The 27,476-nt window shown below is 43.5% G+C and overlaps 1 protein-coding gene across 1 annotated transcript in view; it reads right to left on the bottom strand.

Annotated features, from left to right (window-relative positions):
* The window catches only part of VIT (vitrin), a 37,417-nt gene extending 11,455 nt beyond the window's left edge, over positions 1-25,962 (bottom strand). The window contains exons 1-12 of the mRNA XM_009331034.1: positions 25,932-25,962; positions 23,986-24,051; positions 22,810-22,966; positions 20,699-20,832; positions 16,430-16,507; positions 13,493-13,561; positions 11,479-11,685; positions 10,773-10,823; positions 6,565-6,603; positions 6,409-6,465; positions 5,702-5,764; positions 966-1,013 (exon numbers count right to left, since the gene is read on the bottom strand). Coding sequence (XP_009329309.1) covers positions 966-1,013; positions 5,702-5,764; positions 6,409-6,465; positions 6,565-6,603; positions 10,773-10,823; positions 11,479-11,685; positions 13,493-13,561; positions 16,430-16,507; positions 20,699-20,832; positions 22,810-22,966; positions 23,986-24,051; positions 25,932-25,962 — 1,000 coding nt within the window. The remainder of the gene's footprint in view (positions 1-965; positions 1,014-5,701; positions 5,765-6,408; positions 6,466-6,564; positions 6,604-10,772; positions 10,824-11,478; positions 11,686-13,492; positions 13,562-16,429; positions 16,508-20,698; positions 20,833-22,809; positions 22,967-23,985; positions 24,052-25,931) is intronic.
* Between the last annotated feature and the right edge of the window lie 1,514 nt (positions 25,963-27,476).

Here is a 27,476-nt window from a genome sequence, read left to right as displayed (position 1 = left end):
CTGTTCAATGTTTGGGATGATGCAAATTTTGACGGTGGCTGCTGACACTGGATTTGCAAGCTAATGCATATGGGCTATGCTGCTCGTCACAGCCAGTGCCAAGGATTAGTCATGCCTCAGCTTTGAAGTAAGCAGAGTGTTCAAAGGAATGGTCTTTACGAGGGCCACCAGCACAGTCCTCTCCAGCAACAAAACCAGTGATGGAAAAGACATCTTATATTGGATGGTCCAGCCCCTCGTAAGAGAGAGAGTACCCTGTAATGAATCGGTCTGTAGTTTGTGTAGTCTGCTTTAAATGTTCCCAAGGAAAGGGATCCCTTAAATATTGAACATGTAGAATCTGCAGTTGGTAACAGCTCCTGATTAAGGGTTGCGCAAGTCTTGGTCTTGTTGCTAATTGAGCCTGCTACAAATGTAGGTTTTTTTCCCCTCACTCGCCAGTAATTATAAAAATGTTGTAATCTCCGTATTGTCAGTTTTTAAGGCTAAAATGTCAGAAAATTTCAACGATGCTCATTATTCTTTATGCTCAGCTTAAACCCTCCTTTTCTTATTTGAGTGTCTTTGCTAAGTACATTGACATCAGAATAATCTGTCATCTTCTTCATTGATTGCAACTCTAGACTGCTATCCCAGCTGTGGCATTCCCAAAATACCTTCTTACTTACAAATGGATTTCAGTAGATAGAACCCCTTTCCTGCAGTGTAGCTGCCAACTCTTTCCGGAGCTCATCTGTTCTGCTCCTGCTTTAGGCAGGAATTCGAGACTGATGCAAGCACAGAATAATTTTAACTCCTAAGATGTAAACTACATACCTCATTTATAATTTTAAATACTGTAATTACTCCGTAAAATGAGATTGTTATCAGTAGTGTCATGGGCCTGATTAATAGAGTTAGCTTTTCCCATGTGTGATGGAAACCAATTATTCCCAGACTAGTTACTGGATGCTTTAAATATTTACCTGTGTCAAAAAGGCTCAATCCAGGTTTCCACGAGTCTGTTTCCACTGCTTTCACACATGAAAGAGAAGAAAAATTATTACCAAAAATAATGGAATAACAGGAGATTACAAAGCTCTGACTCAATTTAGAAAGGTCAGTTCATACAGTGAATTATCATTAACAACTAGGACCTAAGGAAATCAGTAAACCTGGAAACCTTTATATGCACATTTCAAGCCATATTTAGGAGCTTCGTATCACTGCCTCCAGAGCACTAATCTTTTTTATGATTTTAAATACACCTCTTTAGATCTGTTTTGGTCATGTTCCTCTAAATTTCACTGATACTCAGGCAAGTATACTGACTTCAGTATACTTTTGCTTGGCTAAGATTGTTTTCTGCTGAAAATCTGTAAGTACCTCTCATCTATGGATTTTTCTATCCCCTCAACCCATCCAAACACAAGGAAGTTTTCTACATTTTGCTTGCAGCTTATCAGGCATGGAAAATGTCATCAAAATTGCTGCTTTCATAAATAAACCCCAAAGTGTCTTTGTTTTTGGAGCCTGCTGAAGTTCTTTCCCCAAAAGTGATGTTTTACTCTGGGTTACAGCCAGATGAAAGCCCTTGCAGCCGACTAGGACAAGAAGAGTACCAAGGAGCACTGGTGAGAGCCTTGGCCCCTGACAGTCCATCTCCGGGTTTGTTCAGAGTGGTTTACAAAGACATATATCTCAGGCCCACTGAATCCATACTGTCTCCCACGCCCGAGTTTTCCTACCCAGACTGGCAGCTGGTGTGCTCTTGACTAGAGCTGGTGGGTGAACCACAATGTAGGCTTGGAAAAAGTCATGGACTTGCCAGTGTCCTCCAGCCTAATGAGAGCATTGACCTTGCCCTTAGGTTGCCATCCCAGCGAGGAGCTATCAGCTTCTCTTTGGGAGGGAGACTTGTTGCATGAGACAGATGACTGATTAAGATGTGTGGTCTCCCTTAGGGTAGGAGGAACCCCATCATGTTTCATTGCTAAGGCAATTTTTCCAGACCCCCTTCCCTCCTTATTCTGAGCGCTGCTTAGACACCCTATAAAGAATCTAAAAACTGAGGGAAGTGAAGGGCTGAGAATTCAGTCATGATACACACAGAAGTCTTGCTGTGATTTTGCTTAGGAGGAGAGGTAGGGTAAAGGAAGGGCAGGCCTGGGTAACAGGGAAGGAAACAAGAGGAAAGACAGGAGGAATATTACTAGTTTATCATCCACCTGGGCAGGGTCATTTGGCAGAATTTTGTACATCCCTCAGCGGAGTCATAAGGAAACAGCAGCGACTGGAGCGAGGGGTGCTGGTTGCAGAGCAAGAGGACCCTATCCATAAAGAAGAGCTGGTGCTTGTTTGTTATCAGAGTGGCCAACGTGTCTCCTGAATGCTGTCACTGAGAACAACAACAGATTTCAGTGAAACCAGCTTGTGAGTAGATAATCTCAAAAGGTGTGCTTCACCCTCCCGGGGCAGAGTGACTGTGAAAAGAAAGATTCATATGAAGCTACTTTTCAGCCTGACCAGCTGAAAAAGCCAGCCAAGGAGCAAATCATGAAAAAGATCCCAGACTTCTTGAGTCTTCTGTACAAATATGTTGCTCTGAGTTGCAGGGGGAAAAGGTGCTTAAAGCAGTAGGAACTGCACTGCAGGTGCAACCAGCCAAGGAACCGTGCAAAGATCTGCCTTTGTAAGCAGGGATGTGAGCTGAATGACACGAGCAAGGGGACGTGCCTTTCCCACTTATTACAGGTCTGCGTCTGCTGCCAGCTCCTTGCCAGGGACTATCCTCAGTGACTGCAGCACAGGCTCCTCTAACTTCTCTGATGGTTTAAGCTCAAAAAAAAGCAGGCAGATGCTTTTTGGTAACTCCAGGAAAAGACTGCTTTTTGTCAGTAGGAGCAATGCTGAAGTTTTTCTAGATTCACTCTTCTCAAGAACCACTTCAACTCAGGTGACCACAGGTGCTCTAGTCTGTCCAAATCCCTATGGGTGAGAGCTGTCTGATGCTTCTTCGAGCAGCCTTCTCGTGGCTCACACCCTTTTAAAACTTTCTGTGGTGAGAAAGCCCCTGTTTTTTCCTTCTTAATGAAGAAAAGCACTAGATAAGTGCCAAGGGTTTTGGGTAGCTGGCTGCAAATATGCAGAATATACAGCTTTCTGAGTGACCTGTAAATCCAGGCAAAAGCTGTATTTCTTGCATGTAGTCCTAGACACATAACAAAGCAAGCTTTCAATGGAATACGTATCTGAAAGGGAAATGATTATTCTTATAAGTAGCTAGGGCTTTTTTTTTGGTTTTTCCACTTGATGATGCCCATAGAAATCAAGGGTTGATATTTAAAATACTCCAAGACTGGTCTTTAAAAAAAAAAAAAAAAAAAAAGACACCACCACCACAACTCTTCAGTATAATTGTCTTGAAAAAAATTCTGGGCTAAGTGAGTATAGGATTTCAAGAGAGTTAATGTGCATTGTTAAGAGCTTGGAAGAGTTGAGACCTTCTGAAGATTGTACAGCAAGAAGCTACGCAGGCAACCAGTGCGTTGGGATGGGTGTTTTCCCAGCACACCCTTTTGCTAACCTGAGCCGATGAGAGGAAGTTCCTCGACAGCCTGGCCAAACCCGCAGAACTGATCACTGTTGTTTGCAGAGCAGCGTGCGCGTGCTTGGTAGGATCAAGAAAAACAACTCTCCTTTCCAAGAAAGCAAGGAGTTGTTCAGGAATTTCCCTTTGATCGTTAGAAAAATTGGCTGCTTGGAAGCAACACATCCGAGCTGCCAAAACCTGGGCTGAAAAAAAGATCAGGACTCATTGGGAATATAGCAAGTATGTGTTTGTGGGTTTTTCCCTTCTTGTTCTGCGATGGAGAAAACAGAATCATTCATGATGGAAAGCTTGTGCTTTGTAATTATCTCTGGGGGGACCTTAAGGTGCCTTAAGCAATTAGGTGGGGTCAAACTCTCACTTTGATTTAAACAAGACTCAGCACTGTGTTCCCCTGCTTCTCTGGCAAAGATTTGGCTAGCCTGATGATTAGCCAGCACATCCTTTGGTCCAGATGTTAGGGCTCTTCCCATTTCAGCCTTGCCAGGAAGGCAGGTCTGTCATCACAGGCTATCCCTGCCCTATATGTGGTGTCACGTAATTAGTGCATTGCCATGACTGGCATGTTTACAGGCAGCATATTTGCTCTGCTGTTCTGCACAGGCAAATATTGCACCCCTGTCTCCCCTCTAAAGGTGGGCACTGGATTTTGATAAGAGCAAAGGGAGTCGGGGAGCACGAAAACCGTGAGATTCGAAAAAAAAGAAATGGCTGTGACATCGGTATGGCCAAAAGGGTATGAGAAAGACAAACACGGATGGAAACCAGAGGGAAGAGAAGGAGACTGAAACAAGGAGGAGAGGTATAAAAGTGAGGGAACAGTAAATCTTAGGAGGAGGAGTGTATCCATTTTAAATATGCTGCAACTAGATCAACTACAAATTGTTATTTTGATGGGGAGATTGCTGGGTAAACTTACTTGGCCCATATTATCCACAAAGTCCTGCTGGCATAACACTAGCATAATAAAGTCCTCTAACCTCAACATCAACGACCACGTTGCTCTGTCCTGTTGCAATACTCCTCCCGTTCTTCCCAGGTCTTGCCAAAACCCTCAGGGCCCTGGGGGCACTGTCAGGCTCTGCAGCTTCTCCCTCCCCAGGGGGTTTGGCTGCTTGTGCTCAAGGTCAGCTCCCCTGCAGCACAGCTCTGTTGCCCTGGCCCAGGCTTGGGTGCACTGGTGAGCAAGGGCTGTGGGAAGCATCCGTTGGGGCCTCCACCCGGGCTGCTCGGGGACAAGCACGTAAGCGCATACCCTTGCCTTTGCTCCTTCCATCTGTGCCTAGTCTTGTACCTTGCTATCCTGATCCTGACTCTGCCTTGCTGGTCTGGTGTCCTGCCTCGGTCAGACCTGCCTCATTGCTGGGGACTTGCCTGGTAGCCTGGGCTGTCGGCTAGCCCCAGGTACCACCACTGGACCTGCTCTGCTCTTCTTGTTGGGGCTCTGTGGGGCTGCAGCCCTTGTCAGCAAGGGGCAGCCCTGCCTGCCTTGCTGCCACCCCGGCTCCCATCCCTCACCCTGCTCTGGCTGCTCCCAGGCAAAATCCGTCTCTGAGAAACTTTGCTGTCCCGTCAAGGGAGTGTTAGTGTTTGTATGTGTACTGAGTGCTCTGGAGCCCTGGGAAGTTGTCGGTGGCCTTGCAGAGCACCCACTGACAAGGCTGCTCGCTGGTGAAGGATGGTGAATTGCACAGTCAGGGAAGAAAGAAAGTACAGGTGATGTTTCTACATTCAGTATTAAAGGCAACCTCTACAGTCGCAATCAGCCTGGAGGCTCCTGCGAACAACAGAAACAGAAGATTTAGCTCCACAGACCTGATAGCCGGCACAGAGCTGGTTTTTTGTTCCTCATCTTGACTAACAAATAAGGAAAATTGCAAACACTGCAGTAGATGTTGATTCCCACAGCCTGAAACAAGAGCTCGCCAGTGACCGAGCTGTCCTTTGCCTTTCGCATTCAGGAAGCTGCTAGTTGGCATTCAGTGCGCAAGGCTTGCCCTGGTCCTCCTCCAGGACACATGAAAACAATCTGCAGTACTGCTTGAGGGCTAATTTTAGGTTGCTAAAACTATGAAAGAGAGCAGAAAATCTGCTGCTAGCAATCTTGCTCACCCAGGTGGGCTGGAGAGCCGGTGGCCCTCCAGAAGGCGGCAACAGGCTCTTGGCGCTGAATACCTGCATGATCCGACAAAGAGGCGAGAGGTTAGACGCCAGTGGGCGAGGAGAGAGAAGCACGATCGCAAGGGATGTGGTGGCCCCAAACTCTCTTTCTGCACGTTTTCAAACCAAATGGAAAAGGAAGATGGAAACTATGGATTTAAAAAAAAGGAATTTAAAAGCTGACAGAGGTTGGCAGAAGCAGAAGAAAAGAGTTTAAATGTTAGTAGATGCTGTGCAGTATAACTATACACCTGTGCACTGGAACAAGTGGGAGTGGGTCCTGAGATGCTGATCATGCTCAGGGCCTGGAAACTGAAAGCAGCACGCATCTCCTCTCAGGGTCAGGCCTTCATCCCCCAAACATACACAGACACAAAGTTCCCTTCTCATTTTGCAACAGCAAATGTTGTAAAAGACCTTTATAAATGGTTTTAGAATACTATTTTGAGAACAATTCTAATTTTAATTATTCCCATTTCTTTTTTTTTCCTAAAAGTTACACTATTGTCATGCAATAACCAGTGTGATATCTGCTCTCACTGCATCCTGCTATGAACGTGGTAGGGGTGAAAAACAGTACATTACTGCATGACTCAGTAGATGTGAGTGGTGGAACTAGTTACAGGGAGGAATTAGAGAAGGGATAGTAATGCCGTTACCTGTATTGGGTCGTAAAATATTCCTGTTACTTGCAGAGGTGGAAGTGCCCCTGAATGCTTTGAAAATATTGCATTGGTTATTACACGTAACTTCAACACAAGGCTTTCAGTATTCTAGCAATACAAATTACTAGTTATTATTAACTTAAGACATACCTGTATTCTGTCCTCTTCCTTGTGCGGCCTGAACCTGTCCTAAGTAGACATCAAAATGGAAAAGCGTGATTTATACCGTTTGGTTCAGGACTACTGCTGCCTGGGTTTTTCACTGAGTCTCATTTTATAGCTATCAGAGTTAATGGTTCATATATAGAGAATTTTCATTAATATACTTTCTCAGATGTTAACTCTGTATATTTTGAGCCAGCTTAAAAAAAGGGTTACCTTGCTTTGTCTGTCATATAGATTAATCTAGTTAGCATTCCCTACAGCTATGAATATTACTTTTACAGGTCTCTGGTCTGCATTTAAAAGGCTTGTAGTTACTGCTGTGATTTGCTTTCCCTTATAACTTTCCTTCTCTCACTCACACTGGTTAGCTATGTTTATTTCTATTTCAGTACCATCCAATTGTGCTGGTTGTGTAAGGGAGGTTAAAAAAAGCCCCAAACCCCAAATGACCTCCCACACCAGATACTACCCTTTCTGCAGAGAGTGAGCGGACACAAGCAAGCAGGCAGGCCTTAAATAATGAGACGATGACAAAAATAATGTGGGAGAATTCATGTGTCTGCAATGTCTTTACCACCGTCTACACAAAAGGCTTTTTTTTTAAGGTGATTGGGTTATTAAATTCACATTGTTCAAAAATACTAAAGGCTCAAAGCATTTGCAGACGAAAACCATGTCTTTAATCATGCCTTTCATTTCATTAATTATTCTTAACAAGCTTGTTAACAAACCTATTCTTTAACAAGCCTGTATTCATTAGTTTTCCCAGAAAGATTAATTCCAAAGCCTGGAGAAATCAGGGGGAATGTTCTAGCTGACTCCTGTGAACACTGGACAGGGGCCCCTGGGATATTTTCATCAATAAGATATCATAAACGAGACCATTTTAATGGTTGTCTCAGAAAACAGGAATTGCTGCTCCTTGGGAACTTGATATTGCAAAATTAGGTGACAGCAAATAGCTTGCGTTTGACCCAAATTCGAACACTCACAGGCCACTGGGAGCCCTTTGATGGGATTTCTAGGAGCTCTCCTGAGAGACATTGTAAACTCCAGAAGCCAAAGAGATCCTGTTTAAGGAAATAGCAGGCTCATCTGCCAAAACTGGCAAGGCTTTTAAACTCTGTAAGCTTGTAGCTCTGGCTCCGGATGGACCACGGGTAGCCCAGGCTGGGTTTTCGGGCCGTGGAGCGTAAAGCCTGTCTGTGCAGCAGTGTTGTATGTGGTTGTGCAGGGCATGCTTTCCACGCAGATCGGTACGTGCCAAAGAGGTGGAAGAAAATTAACTCAGCCTGAGAGCTTGCCTTGTTTCGGGTTTGCCACAACTGAGCCCAAATGTGTATATAACACTCTTTACAAGGTCCGTAGACAGAGAGTACAAGAGGGTAAGAGAGAGATTAGCTCAGTATCAGAAGTATTTTATGCCACTTTTTAAATGAATTAACCCTACCCTCCACACCCATGTTAGCAACCTGGATTTCTCTCTATGCTCCTTTTGACTGTGCTGGGCCTTGGGACTGTTCCCTCTAGCTGTACCCCCCAAAGGCGTGTTACCACCACCCCCCAGCAAGCCGGTTTGTGCCATGCCTTTGCTGGCTGGGGCAAACACAGTGGTGGTGGAGGGGTGGTGGTGGTGGTTGGATGCCCAGGCACTCGCTGCCTGATGCTTGGTTGCCAGCTCAGTGCCTCAGCATGGCACTGAGGATCGCAACACGGCTTATGACTGCAGTGTTCACAGGAGCACTGGATTTATTCCCAATCCTCATCCAGGGTCCAAGCAGCTGTGCAAGAGGATTGCTTGAAGAGCTGGGGTGGGAGAGGGCAAGTGGGTTTGTGGCCCTTGGGAGCGTGCCTGGCTAACTGCTGTTGGAAAGAGGCAGAAGCCGTCATTGTACCAGAGCGTGGCTGAAATTAAGGTTGTGCCCAGAGCAGGAGAGAGTTTGCATCCACTTTGAAAGCCTGCTGCCATTGCTGCTTCCCCCTCAGGATCGTCCTTTACTGTATACTGCACTGGCGAGGTGCTACACTCGCCAGTAGGGCAGATAGGAATAAGCTGTCAAATGTCATGCTAGTCGCATCAGTGGTTTTTCATTTAGCAGTTTTGCCACATCAAGTCTTTAAAGCGGGGGTCCTGCGATGGAGGAGAGTCTCAGATATTTTTCCTGTTTCTGTACCTTTGACAAACAGAAGATAAAGAGGAAAGAAGAGCAAGAGCTAGGACAGAGGAGTTTTGCCCCTGCTCTAATGCTCTAAGCGGCAAGTCCTGCTTTTCTTTTGCCCCTGTGAACTTTCACCAGTGCTAGTGGCTAGAAATGGAAATGCTGGATCTAACAGCAGCCACAGCCATGCTCATTCTGACTGTGCTCCATTTCAAGGTTATTTACTTTTGAGGTGCCTTTTGCAGGCAAACTACCAATGCCCTGTGAGAGGTAGATCTGCGAGTCCTTGTGAGCCAAGATGGACAGGAGAACATTTGATTCTGTCCGGTCAAGCCAAACTCTGGTTAAGGCCAATGGCATCATCAGAAACTCTGGCCTGAATAACGGGAGTGAGTCCTAAAGGCTCCTCAGACAGAGAAAACTGATAAACTGGTCATTGCTTCAAAACTGTATTTGTACTTTCTGTATTTTTTTTTTTTAGCCAGTTCTCCTTTTTTAGAATCAAGAAGAGATCAGGAGAATTCAGGAAGCCAGATACCGATTACAGACATGCTGGACATAGTCCTAGAAATGATGTGTGTGAAATCAGAAGTAGGTCTCCGCCACTCTTCCAGCTCACAATAACCTGTCCCTAAGTCTGATTACTTTAAACTTTTGGGAGTTAATTTGTGTTTAGAACTTCAGTAAAGAAAATTGTGAAGAAACATGGATCCAAATTGTGATGAAGTGACTTTTGAAAGACTTGAAAAAGTGAGTAGTGTTTTGTTGTTTTTTTTTTTTTCCATTTTTTGACTAAAGATTTGGTCTTATCAAAGACAAATACAACCTTCCCACTGATTTCAGTGTTGCCAGAACTTTACTCTCAACATGCATCTCTCGCTGACTGGGGAACCTCAAACAGGGTTTCCTGATTGCTAGTAAAGACAGTAATAGCCTCTTCCGTGCTCAGCCTGTGGGAATAGGAAAGAGAAAAGAGAGCAACAAGCAGGACCAGGCTTACAGGCACATTAGGTACCGAATGATGCAGATACTCACTGAATTTAAACCCCTTTGAATTGTGTTGGCACTTCTGTAAATCCTGCCATACACACACCTGCACATTTGACTTGGAAAGATTAACCCCTCCAGCCCCTGCCCTTATTCTGGGCTCGCAGCTAAATTTGACTTAATGATGCTTTCCCTCAAGACCTGAATTGCCCAAAAGATACCTGCCCTGCCATGTGCTTGGCTCTGAATTACTTGGCATCAGGGATGGCTGCAGTTACGTATGTGAGAGCAAAGCTGAGTTCAAGGCACTCAGAAATAGCGACAGAGCATAAAACCTAATGATGGCCCTGCTCCCTTTTCACTCAAAAGCAATCATATCCCCATGCTCAGAAACTTAAAAACAGTTGAAAATATTCTCCTTTACTTGACCACACAGCTGAGCAATTACACATTGTACGGGAAGACACCTTTAAATACTTGCATTGCAGGCTGTGGGCTGGAATGGGAGCAGGCTTCTGCATCGAGATGCAGAGCTCTGAGCAGCCGCCACTCTGCTGTCTACAACGCAAGTGGCATGCCAGGAACAACATCACATTTATGCCAGACTCAGAACCCCAGCCTGAGGTTTTCGAAAGAGCATTGGTTTAACATCAGTTGGCATTTCAGGTCTCTCAGCCCTAAGTTTAGATGGCTGTGCAGCCCTCTGCATCATGTGTCTTACAACTAAATCAAGTCTCCCTTTGAGAGGGTAAGACAGAAGTAAGCAATAGGAAAACATGATTCAAACAGCACAAACTTTGTCTCAAGTGTTGCAAAACCCAGCATTTGTCAAGGTTGAAATGCACAGATATTCACTAGAAAGGCTTCCCCAGAGCTGTGGGTGACCAGCATCTCTGACATTCAGGCCAAGCGTCTGTTTTTCTGTTTAAATCCAGACTTGGATGCAGTCACTGAATTTGCTGAGGCTTGAAAGGTTACTGAATCATTGCTGCCTTAAAATACACTGTACTGCGTGCCTTGTGGCACATACTTCTTCACCATACTTACTTGATGCTGCAGCTACCACAGATGAATATGCTGGGTCGATACTGCTAGAACCTAAAAATAAGAGATTTTTATTTTCAGCTATTGAACCAAAACCCCCAATTAATGAATAAGAATAAACAGAGAAGAAAAGGTTAAGGAAAACCAGGTGTGCAAAAATTACGAGAGAATTCCTTCACAGTGCTTTAATCTTTAAAATTCAAAAGCTGTTACAAAAAATATATTGCAACTTTCATTTATTGAAAGTTATCACAAAATTAATTCTAAAATGAGTCTTGACTTATTTGTTGAACTCTCAGTCCAGACACATGAATCAAAGAATGATTTGTTGACTCCTATACCTGAAAATCATGACAGCATTTGGGGATGGAGAGCTTACTTCCCCCATGAATCAATTTATATGCCAGTAGAAAGACCATCCACAGCTGTACTGCTTACTGCAGATGAACTCTCATCTTGGAGCATCTACACACATTTGCGTTTATGTGAGACCCACTGATTTTGTATGTATCTTGAAGGCTATACAACAACTCTAACTCCAGCCCATCTGCTGGAATTAGTTTCTTTATCCACTCCTAGTATTTCTACATTAAATTGCTGAATTAATGATTTACTAAATCATGGTATAGTCAGCTGCATGTCTTGTTCCTTACATTTTAGGAAAGCTGTAGGTCAGGAGGAAAGCAATTCAAAGAGCCATGCTACTGACCTATATCTCTGACCCTATGCAGCCCGGCTCGAGTCTTGGCTGCAGCTGCAACTGTTGTGGTTCTGGTTGTTGCAGGTGTTGTCGTTGGCTTTGGTGTTGTGGTGGAAGGATCCGTCATCATGGTCGTTGGTGTTGGGGTTGTGGTGGCCATTTGTGTAGCTGGTGTTGGTACTGGAGATGTCTGATACTCTTTGCGGACTGCATCCCCTGTAGGAACATTGACACGGTCACTGCAGGTGGATGTGTGACACAATCACTGCAGCTGAATGTGTGACATGCATGAAAGCACCATTAATAGCGCTCACTGTTTAAGGCAACCCAGCCACTGGTGTTCTCCTCAGGGTGTCTACAAACATCCTCATCTGTGGAGCCATTAGTGCCTCCAATGCTGTGTGGCTGTGTAGCACAAGTGCCTGTGTGACACAGTATCACACCGCTTTCCAGAGGGTGCTGACAACAGCCTATTGTAGCCTTAGTGTTTCCCCTATACTTTCTCCGCTTTGGCCAGGAACACCTATCAACCTGACAGATGTCTCAGACCTATGAAATGGTTCAGCCAGCCAGTTGCAGTTTCCATTTTGTCATCATCTTTTCTCAGTGGAATTAAGCAGTTAGAAAGTCCATATAAATGGAAATCAGCTGACATCTGGAAAGAAAAGATGGCCATTCTGAGTCACAGACCAGAATAAAATATGTGTTGTCCACCACAGCACTGAAATGCTTTTGGCAGAAAGAAAACTTTCAGGTAACAGTGATTCAGGGAGCAGGGGGTGTTAGGGCTTTGGCTGAGGGGAGCTGGGGAGAGCACAACCTGGGAGGTGCCGATTTCATCTAACTTCGGCTCATCTCACAGTTACTACTACTTTTAAAATGTATCATCTGTTGTGAGAACAGAGACAATTCTAGTTGCAAAATTTGCATCCTAAATATCCTTATACGAAATTGTTAACATGCTTACAGCTCTTTCAAGTCATTGTCTTGAAAAAGAACCTTCACCATCTATCTACAAAAAACTGCCCTAAGATATATTCCACGTTCACCTCAGTCTTGTTCCTATCCTCCCTGCCCATAGCCCTGGGGATGGCCTGACATGCTGTGCACACTGAAAGGGAATGTTGTGCAGTCTATTCATTGCTGCACAGCACAAGCTTGTATTTTGTTGCTGGATGTTCTCCTTTTGGAAAGCATCATCATGAAACTGTCTGGTGGATTAATTACCACCTAAAGCTAGCCAGTGAAAAACTCAGATCTCAAGACAGTTTTAATGGGATAATGCTGAAAGAGAGTTCAGAAGAAAAACAAAACAACTCAGCTGAAAAAATCCGTATGAATGGCTCTCTTTGGGCTGAATGGTGCCCTGCTCCATGCTGCTGTGCTAAAAGTAAGAAGACAGAGGGCACAGTGAGTCTTTCCCCTGTCATCTGGTGCTGCTGGAGTTGGGAGGAGGCACATCAGCCGGATTTATACCCTAGGCTGCAAGGAGCAATGAAGCTGGGAGCTAACAGTATTAGCAGAAAACCCAAGGAAACAGCATAGTAAGAGCAGAGAAAAGATGTTGCCTTGGTGCATGTTAGCTGTGTTTCTGGCAGAGCCTTTAACACAAGAGGAGGGCTCTCGAGGGCTAGCCATTCCCAGTGCTCTCGCAGGCAGGGTGTCCATCTACCTCACAGTATCTTCAAAGGGTTTGCAGGGCATGTGCCCTGCACAGGAAATTGCCAAGAGCTGTAACGCAGCCTTGTGAAGTTCATGGCACCTGAACTCGCCCAAAGCTCAGGCAGAAATTAAACTGAGAGGGTGTCCTCTCCTCTCTGAGTTGACACATGCCCTTCAAGCACCGTCGCAGGTGCTCATGTAATGGGATTGATTCGGTGGGAAAGAGGCTGTAGAGAGGAGGTTGGACAGGGGAGGTAAAGCTGTAAGTGTTACCAGTGTCAAACTGCTTCCTATAAGCATCGGCAGGCAGTTTAGACTGGAAGGCATACTGTAAAAGAGCATCGAGATCCCCAACCCTTACCTTGTTCTGATGCATTAGCGGTATCTGCACTCTTCGTAGCTTTTAGGTCTTGCTCTGGCTTTTTAGGCTCTGAAGAAAAATTAAGCACATTAGGAAATGCAGCTCTGGAAGAAAATAATTTTAAGTCTCCTATTTAGAGATTATAAGTCCCCAAAGGAAGGCATCCCGTCACCTGGCATTAGGTAGGTCAGTCAGTCTAATCAGAGCTTTCTCACCAAGTGAGAAAAAGTGACGGCTGGGTTCCTCTAGAGAGTAGTCACCCCATATTTTTGGTGCCAAATTTAGGCATTTTTACTGCCCAAAAGCTCCTGCCAATGTCAATAGAATTTCTGAAGTGAGCAATAAATATGGGTTTTTACCACTAATAAACCAATACTCATCAGATTAATGAATCATGTTGTTGATTTTTCTTCTGAGTAGCAGCGTGTCCTGAGAATCAGGGTCATGGTGTGTGTAGAGTCTTCAGGGAATACCAGCTAACATGCAATATTTCAGTCACTAATTCACATTCAGATGTAGTTCTTTGTTGCCTGACATTGTCAGATCATAATGGGGCCAAATCCTGAATGCCACGGACTGGCTTAGAAGGAGAAGGGAGATTTTTTTGGACCTTTTTTTCTTCTAAGACCCAAATCCATCAAAGTACTTGGAACATTTATTACAGTTCGTTTACTGCGACCCTGCAAAAGAATCTGCCTCTGCTTTTATGTCTGACTGAGTACTGGAGGATTTTGATCTTCCATATTTTTCTGTTCTCTAGCTATTTTGGCAGCATTGACCTATTTGATAAATTACTCCCGGGTTAATGGTTTCCTAAAAATTTTTATTATTTTTAAAAACAACAGCTTTTGATTGTTTTTACCAGCTGTGAATAGTTACAATTTTGGGAAGGTTTTTCTTGCTGTGCCCAGCATTTGGGAAGCACTGTAACCACCAGCAGCATTTAAAGAAATGTCAGGCACTATCCCAGATGCCCCTGGGATGAGGACCAAAACTGCATCTCTGACAGCTGATCAGGTGTGAAGCAAGATTTTTTGCTAATCCGGCAGCAAGTGAGTGTAATCCTCAAAGGACTGCCTTTACCTCCTACAGATAATGGGTTTAAGTATCCAAGCGTGCAATGTGGTCCCTACAGTTTAAAACAGAAGAAAAAGGTAGCTTTTTTAAAATTAAGAAATAAGTAGGAAATCCTTTATCACAAGATGGCCCCAGCATCATATTACAGAGGTTTTTATCTTGAGAACAAGCTGTTTCTAGCTGAGTACAGCTGAGATTGCTGGGCTGAGGTGGCAGGGCTAAGGAGGGCTGATGGGGCCAAGTGGGGCTCAGGGAAGATGGATTGAGACCATCAGATCTCTTTGCTACCTGTGGGACAGGGCAGGGCAAAGCAAGGCAGTGGTGTCCTCAATCACTGAGTTTGATGTAACAGTTATTATTTGCTCCTTTGATCGCCCTGGCTTTTCTCTGCATGAATGCACAGTCTTTGTTGCTAGGATCCTAACATTTTCATTCACACTGTTTGATTCAAGAACAAAGTGAAGGAAACCACTTGCGTCTTTGGTTTGCTGCAGGAAGAGTCTCCTGGTTGTTTGCGTGTCTGAGACGTGACTTGATAACGCTCCCCATTCCTGTACTGATTCTCATGTAATGTGGGTTTTAGCAGTGGTGGAAGAAATCTTTGCTTGCAGCCTGCTGAGCTCTACCCTGGCTGCGATTGTCCCTGGTCTGGTGTGAGACATTTAGGCTGATACTTCATGTGTGGGTACATTTGGGAATGATGAGATGTGGTGTTAGTGATTGTTTCCTAGAAAAAGCCAAGATTTCTAAGGTACTGCCTCCTTTCTAGCAGTGTATATTTGGGTCAGTAATTTCTGCATACCTGGTCAAGACACATACAAAAATCTGTACCTGTTTAATTGTAAACACAAAGGTATTGCAAACTAAAGGCATGGCTTTGAGTGATGTATATTCTGTCTGAACAACTACAGTGTTCAGATGAAAATGTGTCTTTGTGCAAGTAAAAGTCTAAAGATGAGGAAAGAGCTCTGTGCTTTGCTTCCACAGACCAAACAATAATGGGCAGGAGAAGAGCAGGACTCCATGTAACCTCTGTGTGGCCTTGGAGGGATGCACCCACTGACAGGCATTTGAGTTCACGGAGAAGATGCAGCACATTTTGTTATACCACAGCTCACAGAGGATAAGCTCAGGAAGGCTCAGGCTCAGCAAACAGCAAAAGAGCTGTGTTAGGGAAGTGTGTAGTAGTATGAGACATTAATTTCGTTTTTGTTCACACCCGCAAGGAAGAGTCTGAACATTACACAGTTGTTACAGGGGGCACAAACAAAAGTGCCATTTCAGTGATGGAGGCACTTCACATACTCTTGAATATCAACTACCACCTAGTGTAAGACTTGATCAAAGACCTCTGAAAACGACTAAATTATTTAAACTGAGTTGAGTCTTACAGAGTAGGATGCTGACTAAAATGGTTATACAGAGTAGTTCCTTAAAATGTCATCCTTAGCTAAAGCCGCAGTGCATTGCCATCTGTGTCATTAGTATTATATTATTATTCATTATTATACTCTCAACGTTGAATATCCCAAAAGATAACATTAGGAGAAAGTCAACATGTAAAACCTCAAATGCTGTCATATAATCAGGACAACATCATACTCACTAACGGATTTAAAGCAAGGGGGAAGCTACTTGGGAACAGAAGTCTGTGAAACATGGTATGACCAAAAAAATAGAAATTGCCTGGGATAATTTCCATATGCTTAACATAAAAAATACCATGAGGGATTTGGATGAGATACTAAGGGATGCATTAACTTCTGACTTGGAATAATTATATCTTTGTCTTACACAACTGAGAAGCTACAACAGATAGTTGTGAATGGATGTAAGGGAGAGTCAGTCATAATTACTTGCCTGATTTAACAGCTGTGCTTTTTGAAGAAGAATATTCAAGAGTTGATGGATATGTCACACCTTTTCTTGGCTTGCCCTCTGAAAAAAAATCATTAAAAAGCATCACAAAAAATTTCTAAATTTTCTTGCAACCAAACTCCCATCTAACATGTGCGTTCAGAATCAGACTCCACTTCTTTACTGCCCAACTCATTTTCTTGAAGATTTCTTTCATCTGATGGCAGAATCTCAAACCCGTGCCGCTAAAAATACCAACTCCTAAATCCAGCATCATAAAAAAAAAGTTAGAAAGCATGAAAACGCAGTCCTGGGAAGGATTTGAAGAGGTCAGTTAGTTCATTCCTTTGCTCTCAAATGGTGTTAAGCATAAGGGGACCATTCCTGAAGGACATCTGTATAACCTGTTCTTAAACCCACAGCCTCCCTAGGCAGCCTTTTCCAGTGCCCGACTATGCACTTGAGTTAGAAAGCATGTTTGATGTGGGATTCATTCCGTCATGCACACAGCATTCTTCTCTGACCTCACTTTTGCAACATGCCATTTCTGGCAACAGTCTTTTGCAGTAATAACAGTGCAAGAAGGTTGTGCTTGTGTGTGGGAACACGTGCTACCTATATTTAGATCTAAAATGAGGGTCCTGTCTTAAAACAATGAGGTATGTTTCCCAGTTAAGCTTTGAACCACAAATCTTTTTAGTGCCGCATCACATGCCATCTCTATTGGTACATGTGGCCATGCAAATCCATCTCTTGGGGCAGTTTTTATATTCCCATATATTTTGTAGGGAAGACTGCTCTGGTCTCTATGAGTTGGTGGATGTAGGACTTCTGGATCCTGGTGACTGTCTCTACAAGATGTTGTGGTGTGTCATGTGTCTGGACCACCTCAGGTGAGACCTATGTCCACCTCCTGCAAAACCTGAGTCATGATGGTGGTGCTAGGTTTGCTTTCCTTTATTCCTTCGGTGGATTCTTTTAGAAGGTGTATATGGCACTGCAAGCACACCAGTTGTCATCCTGGGTGATTAATCCAGAAACCAACAGCACTGAACAGAATTAGCTGCTACAGACTGAGCCACTCCTGGGAACGGGGGGCTATTTCCCCTGTGATGGCACACAAAGAAGGGTATATGCCAGATGACCTGGTCCTCTATGAGCAGGGATGGCCATGGAGCTGGAGAAGTGCTGTCCTTTGTCCATTTTCATGTTTCTTTCTCCTTTGTTTTATTCCTTTCTGAAATTTCAGATGTCATTAAAAAACCCTAGATGAAGTTAGTTTTAGATACTAATGAAGTAATGATTTAAGGATCTAATCCATTTCTCATTTACAGTGGTATAAACTGAGAGCAGCTCCACTGAAGTCAACACAGATGTGCCAAAGATCAGAGCTGGCAAGTTAGCATGCAAGGAAAGCTGGAAAGAGCTTCCTCCTTGCCCTTGGGTCTCTTACAGAAGCTGGCCTAAGTGAGGGGCAGCAGGTCTTCGCTTTCACTTCCCTCCAAGCCAAAACCAGGATCAGGAGCCAAGCAGGACTACGGAGCTCTTCTACCAATTTGGTAGAAAGACGGAAAAGTTAAGGATTGCAGATGATTTCTAAATGCATTTCTTTATCGCCAACAGAGGCAGAGTTGTCAGGTATGAGTGGTTGTTAACACAGATGCAGCAATAGCATAGTAATCTGATTTTAATTTAGAATATTTCTGTGCTAATCTGATTTCTAATACAAACCTGAAGCCCGCTGCTGTGCAAATAAACTAGCTGGCACAGGGGCTGACTGCTCCTGGACTCCGGGTTTTTTGATCAACAGCAACTTACATCCCATGTGTGATCAAGAGGTAGGTCTGAAGCCTGACCTGAATGTGGCCTTGCTCTCTGGAGCAATGGTAATATGTCTTTTCCACTGTCCGGAAAACATTGCATCTAGGTCGGAGTTTGCTTAACATACTTAAAAATGGGTTTACATGCGGACTGAAAACCTCAACTTCTGGCCCTTGAAGTACAAGCTACGGGGTAGTGGCTGCTCACCGTCTCACGCTTATTTGTGACTAGGAAACCCAGAGGTTTAGGACTCTATTTTCTTAACCCACTAGCTGCAAAACTCCCACTAAACTGAATGGAGTCATTCAAGTGAGTGCCAAGGCATTTCACTGCTTGAAAGTGAATACCAGCGCATTTGCATACCTCCTGGTGTGCTGGCTGCTTTAATCCCAGAGGACAGGCCTCGTCCCCCTCTGCCCCTAAATCATGCCACTTCATCGCCTGGGTCCCCAGAAGATTCCTCTTCTGTGCTCTTTTGTGCAGATGCTCATTCACAATTTAAACATCGCAAACTCTTGGTGACAATATCCTAACTAGGAAGAAACTGTTGGCACATTTCCAGGGTACCGTAGCGCATACGGGTCTGGTCTGCTGAAAGGGAATTTGGCTGGAGAATAGGGAATTCAATTCAAGCTCTAAAGCTGTCCTGGAATTAATGCCTTAGGTGACTTTGTATTTTTATCAGGGAATGCTTTATGCAGCTCTGTCTTTTTGTGACTCATAATTGTAAAAAAAACCCAACTCATCTCTTTTTGAGAGTGAGATCTGTCTGCATTCAGCCTCAGGCTGCTGAGATGAATAGCACAGCCTTCCTGGGGTTTTAGTCTTCTAAATTTCTCTCTAGAATTCTAAAATTCCCACATTTTCAGTAGTTATAGTGAGAGTTTTCTTCATATTTATATATGAAATATGATATGATATATATTATGTTAGATTTACGCTTAAGCTAGTTTATAAACTCAGTAGTTCCACTGACATCAGTGAGAGCACTCAGCGTGTGTAAAATTAAGTGCATGAGGGACAATTCTGAGGGATAATTCTCATCATGCCTACACATACCCAGATTCCTCATCATCCCTTCTTACATGTGCTCGTAACTTTCTCTTGTATCTTCTTTTATAGTGCCTCATTAATTAAGAATAAAGATTTGTTACTATAAATCAAAAATTCCTACAGTTTTATGGGATAACAACTGAGCAGCTGCTGAGGTAAAAAAATCTTATTTCCCATTTATGTACCAGAATTACAATGTGCTGTTTGTTGGGGAAAAAACAGCAACAAGTACAAGTAGCAATTCAGCTATTCCAGGAAGTTCCTACTCATCCAAAAAAAATCCTTCTCATAATGTGGTGTACCCATGGCAGAATGCTGTAAAAAGTGCATCCAAATATATTAATGCAAACTCCAGGTGACAGTGGGTTTTGGTCAGTTTCTGGGACCTCCTTTGCTGTCCACAAATTTCCACATTTTTAGTGGCTGTTCAGTTGCTTGAACTGTCAATTTTTTCCAGGAATGGTATAGTTAACTAACATCAATTGGTCGTACCTATCCTAAACCTCCAAAAGTATGGACCAGCAAGAACTGACCCACTGTATGGACGCAGCAAGAAGTTAGATTTAGAAATTGTATGTAAAGCAATGTAAATTAGACCCTCCTTTCACACAGGTAGAATGAGTGCAAGTTAGGTTCAAGATAATCTGAAGCTGGTGTATAGGGGATCTAATTTAAAAAAAAAATCTGTGAATTTTGTCAGTGAATGGAAGTGAGCTGCTGTATATACTATGGGGAGAAAAAAGGAATGAGCATTAAATTTAGATGGATTTGCCGGCATTGAGTAGATACCAAAACTGTTTGGTTAACAGAGTTGGGGAGAATTCATAACATACTTGGGATGCACCAATGGAATTGGTTAATATAGGATTTGCATAAATACAGTATGGCTGTATGTGGCTTGAGATGGGTTGACAGAAGTCAGAAGCTGCTTCAGAAGACGTGAACTCAGGTGCAGGCTGAGGATGCTTCAAATGGCCAAAAGGCCCTTTAGTTCCCTTAGCAGCACTACTACCAGGGTGGAGAGCAAGTGCAACAGGAAGACCTCCCCGTCAGTACCAAGGCTTGGATTTTATGCATCGATAGCAGGAGTTAAGGTGCCTTCAAAGAGTCAATCCAGACCACCTGTCACCTCCCACAGTGGCTCAGACCCACACTGGCCTGAACCGAGCACACCGCTGGCAGGGTGTATGTCTCTTTGCAGGCTATACAGAAAGCCCAGAATAAAAACTGTCTCAAATGCATTATTCATGCTAAAGCCGGGTGGGGTGGACTTGCAGTGACTAAACAGGTCTTTGAAATGAGAAGGCTGCTTCCCCCTCTGCCCGTTGGTGCCCAGCTGGGTTGGGCAGCGGGGAGCAGCTGGGGAGGGCAGGCGGCTCTGACGCTCCACCACGGTACCTGACACGAGGAAGGACTCCCTCCAGCGTGGCAGTGACAGGGAGCGGACCCCATTGGAGAAGCTCCCGCGGTAACTGGAGTGGCCGGCGACTTTCTGGACGAGGATCTTCCCGCCTGTGTTGTCAATTATGCCACTGCAAGGGGAAAACATGGTGTCTGAAGGTGGAAATTCCCCCCCAAACCTTAGAAACTGTTCAACAATGCAAGAGGTATGAAGCATTCACTTTTACCTTTAAACCAGGGGGTGTAGTGGAGCTGCGATGCTACTACTAAGTCTGCTGCTAAGAAATATTTGTGCTTCTTCCACATAGAGAAGAGCAGCTTGTTACAAAGTGCTGTCGGGATCTGTCTGCTCTTCCCACTGATCTACTGGTCCTGTGTTTAAGTTTGACCTAGTTGCACACAAAAACAAGCCACTATGTTCATTAAAATTCCTGCAAGCTTGATTGATTGAATGACTGAAGATACAGGGAGAGGTGCTCAGAGGAGTTTTTGGGCCAACCATGTGACAGAAATACAAATGTGAGGCAAACCTCCCACTCGCTTGGCTTTTTCTTTTGTAAAAAATTAATGTTTTCTTTGAGTTCCAGTATGTGTTATCTGCAAAAAACTAAGCCTGGTTCTGACCTCAGCCTGAAGTAAACTGAACACAGTATTGCTGGAAACTGTTGAAAACCTGGCAGGCTCCGTGTGCAGTGCACATTAAATGGTGTTTGACATATGATGTAACGTATCTCAAGACAAACAGAAAACCTTCAGTGTATGCAACCTGCTGTGGCATCATTAGGAAAGCAGGCAAAACAGGAAAACGACTGCGACTCCAGAGGGGTGGTAGGACTGGCAATAATGACACTGCAGGAACGTAAGTAATGGGCAGCAAACAATGGTGAAGAATATGTTAGAGCTGTAGCTTTCTCTGATGATCGCAAGAAGCTACTGGTAAAATAACTGTAAGGAAAGGAAATTCACTGTCTGCGGAAATGCAACATAGAAGCTAACAAAGAGAAACCCAGCTGGCAAACGAGGAAAATTGAAACCCTCACTGCCACAATACGGGCAGCCAGCATTTGAACTACGGGGGAAATTGCAGTCTCTATCAGTATTTTGTAACTTCCCTTTAGGACAAGCTCTATGTGCAGAGACAAATTCCATCGTGCACTAGCATCTGAAGGAAGAATTTGTCATTTGAAAGCCAGTCACCTGGCAGTCATCTACCCAGCAAGGGGCTGAGCAGACAGAGCTGCAGTCAGGAGGTGGCAGCCCTATGCACACAGGCACGTCAGCCTGTGCTCTGCGCAGTGCAGAGGCAAGGTATAAAGTCCCAAATCCTTAACTATTCAACTTTACTCAAGCTTCCACCTATTTCACAGAACTGGAAGCACTGCAATAGCTCGAATAACTCCAAGTGAAGTCAGTTGTCAATCAGGCTTCACAAGTTCTTACTGCATTTTCAGCTGAATGCATCCTGCCTCTGCATCCTGCCTACAATTATGGTGTGTTTTGGTTGTGAAGTTTTTCTCCATTAAAATTTTATACACATTTTTGCATGGCTAATGCAGCAAAATTTGTGCTATAAAATTTGTATTACACATTTTCTTGTCCAGTGTCCTTTTCTGTGGCAGGAAAGCACATTACTCAGCCTTTGACGTCAAGGACAGTTAAATTCAAATCTGGAGAAGCAAAACCAATCCCAGAAGTATGAGAGTTGTATGTGTTCATCACTGGTGATATGCCTATTTTTCACTGAAGCTTTATTAGTGGCAGCAGCTCCATCCCTATCTTCCACTTGAATAATAATAGTATAATAGTAATTTGCTATGCATGAATGAGAGATCTGCAAACCTCAAGGCACTTCTCCAAGGGTTGAGAAATGTCTTCAAACACGACTGATTTCAGTAGGAATACAGGACTGACAGCACTTTATAAGATTGGATCCATTGCATTGCACATGGTCTTTCTCACAGGTTTTCTACTAGAACAACAGCCTGTAATCAAACCTACAAGGCAGTGGGAACTTCAAAGGGTTTGAAAAGGCGAGAGCTCCCTACACTGAAATGATACACTGAAATGATGGTTTTGTCTGAGTGCCTTGCTCATTTAAACTCACTCACCTGTGAATTGCAGCATTGCACACACTGGAGAAGGAAGCATAAATGTCTGTGCCATAAACACGGTATTTTACATCTTGACATCCAGGAGGGCATTTTGCAATGAATTCTGGATTGATTATCTTCCCCGCCTTGACATCACAATCGATCTGGGGTACATCTGTGAGTGCAAAATCTTGGTAAAGTCAAACAATGTTTTCATAGCTGAGTGATCTTGTCATGAATCAATGAATAGCTGAGTGACAGGGATGCCCTCCTCTTATGCCTTTGTATCAATGGTTTTGTGATACAAGACATGTCTATGTGTTCTGCATCTACAATATAACACAAAACAACCCCTAGACCGAGGGATGTGGCTGTAACTAAGGGTGGAATAAAGAAGCTTGAGGATATTTCTGACCTTCAATGTTTGCATCTCTGAAGGAAATACCCGTTATGACACTTTGCTGGAGAGAGAAAGAAATGTAGTCACCCAGGCTGTGGTTAACGTGTGGGAAGGAGGGGGTAGGGGAAGAGGTGGCTGTGAGTCAGGACTGGGAAGGACTGTGCACACACGAGGCAGGATGCTTCCCAAGCCTCCCGCTGTGCTCATGTAGCTCCGTGCCATCTATAACACCAGGCTGCAGCCACAGCCCATTATCTTGTCCTTAATTTTTAAAACTATTTGCTGGGTACAATTTACTTTGAACAAGGGGTTTAAGTGTGAGTTCACAACCTCACAGCAGGCTTGTTTGTCAACTAAATGAGCAAAATAATCTGTGGACAGAAATGCTCTTACAGGAGCTGAAAATTATACATCCTAGTGCATAGGACATGCACCACTTGTCTCATGCTAATCAGCTACATATGCTTTGTGTTACAGCAGGTCCATTTCACATATTTATGTCTCTCTCTCTGTGAAAACCTTAGTGCTTGCTTAGATCCTTGTGTGGTACCTAATGACCTATGAAGACACATTTTAGTAGTGAAGTACACAATTTCCCCTTTACACACATTCAGTAGCACACACTTTACTTAGTGATTTAATTTCAGTAAAAGAATCTGTTAGTTAACATACGCTCCCATTGACTCTACAGACAATTGTGAAGAGTTACCAAAATACAACCTCACTTTGCACTTTTTTTATGCATCAGACATGCCTGCTGTAAAGCAGCCAAGAATACTACTGGGACCACTTACATAGCTTAGCCTTTTTAGTCTTCTTTGTGGCTTCCTTAGCTGCATATGTACATATAAGAAACACACCTAAAACAAAGAAAACATAGTATCAGGAAAAAGGGGGACAATCAACATCAGTCACCACAAGCTTCTGTGCATGAGATTTCCCAAATTTGAATCGACAGGTTGAAAAAATGAAATGGGAATGTTCTCAGCCACAGCTAGGTTTCTACTTGTTGGTTAACTTCACAGTCAAGGTGGCATCTACTGGGGGGCAGTTTTTTGAACGGGATTAAAGATCAGTTCAGCTCACACATTCATCTGTGGAACTCACTATCAAAAGATGCCATTGAGTCCATGTGGTCCAGAAAACCACGAAAAGCTCCAGTATTTCCACAAGCGGTGGAAACTCTTTGTAATCGGTGTGATAGAGATGTCAGTGAAACAATATGCTCTGTGCATAAAGCAACTGGGAAGTTAGAGAAAGATCCTTCTTAATAGCCCAGTGGGGAGGTTATCCTCTAATTGTGCGTTGTGGCATTTCACTCACTGGTGGTAGCGGGTATGGGATACTGGGCAGCATTACGGATCGTATGAGGTTCTAGCGTGGCATGTCCCAGTATCCTGTCCCAGCAAGGGCACTGATTTTCTTCAGTAAGTAGAATTATGGTTTGAAAAGTGTAATAGTAAAAGAGACATACACTGTTATGTTAAAACATACATCACAATATATGCATGCAGCTTACCTTGTTAGGTTTACTTGCTAAGTGCATGACAAACAAAAACTCTTCATTCTCTGTGCTTATTTTATAAGCACTATATTATGGGTAATTAATAACTTCACTACAAATATCTTGACTTTCCTATTCACCTTTCCCTTCTCTGAGCTTTCAGAGGGAATTGAAACTCTCTATGATGTGCTGGCTGATCCTCTCATTGTTTATTAAGTTAATCTTACTAGAATATGCAACAGCAGTCTTCCTTCTTTCTTTTATGCTCTTCAACCCCTAGACTGGTTGCAGAGTTTGCAGACTTAATCACTCCTAGAAGTTGCTCAAAAGAAAAATCAGTCTCACAGTGTCTGAAGTGACAGTGTATAGAGGCAGTATTGGGGCCTTTTGTCCCTGGTGCAGTTGTGTAACCAAGGCAAAACTGTAGTTAGAAAAAAAAGGAGCGAACCAGTAGAAAATAAAGTGCAAAGTCCCAACTATATGCAATGTTAGAGCATGATTTAATGTGGAGAAAGTAATTTCGTCTCTTAGTAAAGACAGATGAGCTACATAGATAGCTATGAATTTGAATGAAGAATGGCTATCCTGCCAGACTTGAGGATCTCAGCTAGAGGGAATATTGCCTGGGAATATCACCATTAGAGTCATACAGCACTGTTAGGCTACGTGGTGGTTGGATCTCCATCAAAGGGAGACATGTAAGTAAAGTACGCTAAGAAATCATGCTCGATCAACCGGAGTGTTCATGTAAGATCAATTGCAAATTCTGGAGTCTCTACATGTTCCCAAAAAGCAAGATCCTGTCTGACTGCCAGGGGAAAGAAAATAAGACACATTTATAGTTCCTTTGGCACATTCTTCATGGAAAGAGCAAGAACACAGAGAAAAACTGGGAAGGGATGCTCCCACATAAGAAACAGCTGATTTTTCTTTGCAGGGAATCTTTACACTGCAGACATTTTTCAGGGCCAGTTGTGCCATCTGATATGGACTGCATGCAGCTGGTCATGTACTTACAGATCTCTGCAAGTAATTACTACTGTTTCTATGCCAAAGTCAAGAAGTTTGGGTAGCCCGTTTCTGAAAAGCTGTGCCAAGGCTTACTCTACCTTCCATTGAGAGCTTTGTCAGTCATGGAGTCCAAAGGGAAGAGAAGAAGCCAGCAGCCACTGGTCAGCCAGGACAGGAGAGTACAAACCCACAAACTACTAATTGCAGCACATCAACTGTACTTACCAAAGAAGGTTGCAATGACTGTGGTCCTCATGGTGAGTAAGCAAAATCCGGATGTGTCACTAAGGAGCACTGAAAAGGAAAAGAAGGGTATGTCAGGCTGTATTCGGAGGTATCAAAGATGACACTGGAATGGTGGGGGAAGAGGGACTGCGCACTCTTCTTCAACCTTTCACAGTCCTCACATGCTGCATCCTTTTCTCATGCTTTGTAGAGCAGCTGATGTCCCCAGAGGAGATGGTGTTTGGGCTGTGGCACTCCCATGGACTAATTTTTTACTTCTGTCCAAGATTTGCCTTTTGCCTCAGGAAACCAAGATTTCATTCCACATAGTTATTTCTGAAGCCAGTGGCAGGAGAGGGCATGATGGGTATGGACATACTCTGACAGCTATTCAAGTTCATTCACTACTCTTCCGAGACATAATCACAGAATCATATTGTCTGCACATCAAACCACATAAAGATACGGGAACATAAGTCTGTTCACGCCTGAAGGACCTCACGTAAAGTATCTTCCAATCGTGCCATTGTTTGTGAGCCAAATTACTGATTTCTTTCCTTTTCTGAGGGGGGTGTGTGTGTGCGTGCGCATGCGTGCGCGAACACCTGAGATTAAGAGGACTTTGTCAGAACATCTGGACAATGTTTTTTTCTGGGACTGCATATGTGGTTCCTGACCCCTGCCATCCCTGAAGCTCTTGGCCAGGCTACAAGAACACAAATTTATGAGAGGTAACCCCTCTCAGCTTCTCCTGAGTGTCACCTCCTGTGCTGCTTTTGCAGTTATTTGGTGACTGTTGAGGGAATCCTGGGTTGGGCGCTTATAATTAATCTCAGTCATTAAAATACTACAAGATAAATATCAGAGTAAAAAGTCTGAGAGGGAGAGAATATTTGTGTGTTGTACAGGAAAAACTCAAGGATCAAAATAAACTTGGTCTTCAAAGAAACTGATTACATGCTTACAAATGGAAAGATTTGCACTAAAATAAAAATTAGCTTGCTATCAAGGAAGAAAATACATGGAATGTTAAAGCTGCAAATGATCAGGAAAAGCAAGATATCTGCCTCCTGGAAAAATGGCAGTGGCAGATTTCACATAGCAATTCCTGTAGTCAAAACCAGGGCTTTGGCCATGCCAGGAAGAAATTTAGATTGACAAGGCAGATACAGGAGAGAGAGAAAAAAAATCTGCAATCTGTCTTCATATACGATGTTTCCACATTTTTTATTTTAATTGCTCTTCTTTTTCAAGCAAGCCACATGCTTCTTGAGTGAAGATGACTAAAATGGTATGCTAGACTAAACTGAGTTCAGCCAGTTCTAGGCCTATATAATTTATACCCCTTTTTACATGGACCAGCTGCACCTCTGATTTTTGCTTCTGTGCTACGGTCAGAGAACTTCAAATGCCAGGACATACTAACAGTATCACTTTCTAATAGTACTATGTCTTTCCTTAATGATGTTCCTAAAACAGTCCTCCTGCTAGGCTGCTAAAGCTGAAAGCAACAGAGGTTGCTCAGAAGACGCCGAACTGAATCCT

Source organism: Pygoscelis adeliae, unplaced genomic scaffold (genome assembly GCF_000699105.1).
Source record: "Pygoscelis adeliae isolate BGI_AS28 unplaced genomic scaffold, ASM69910v1 Scaffold218, whole genome shotgun sequence".
NCBI classification, from domain to species: Eukaryota; Metazoa; Chordata; class Aves; order Sphenisciformes; family Spheniscidae; genus Pygoscelis; species Pygoscelis adeliae.
Note: the sequence above shows the minus strand (reverse complement) of the source record. Positions and strands in the feature narration are given on the sequence as shown.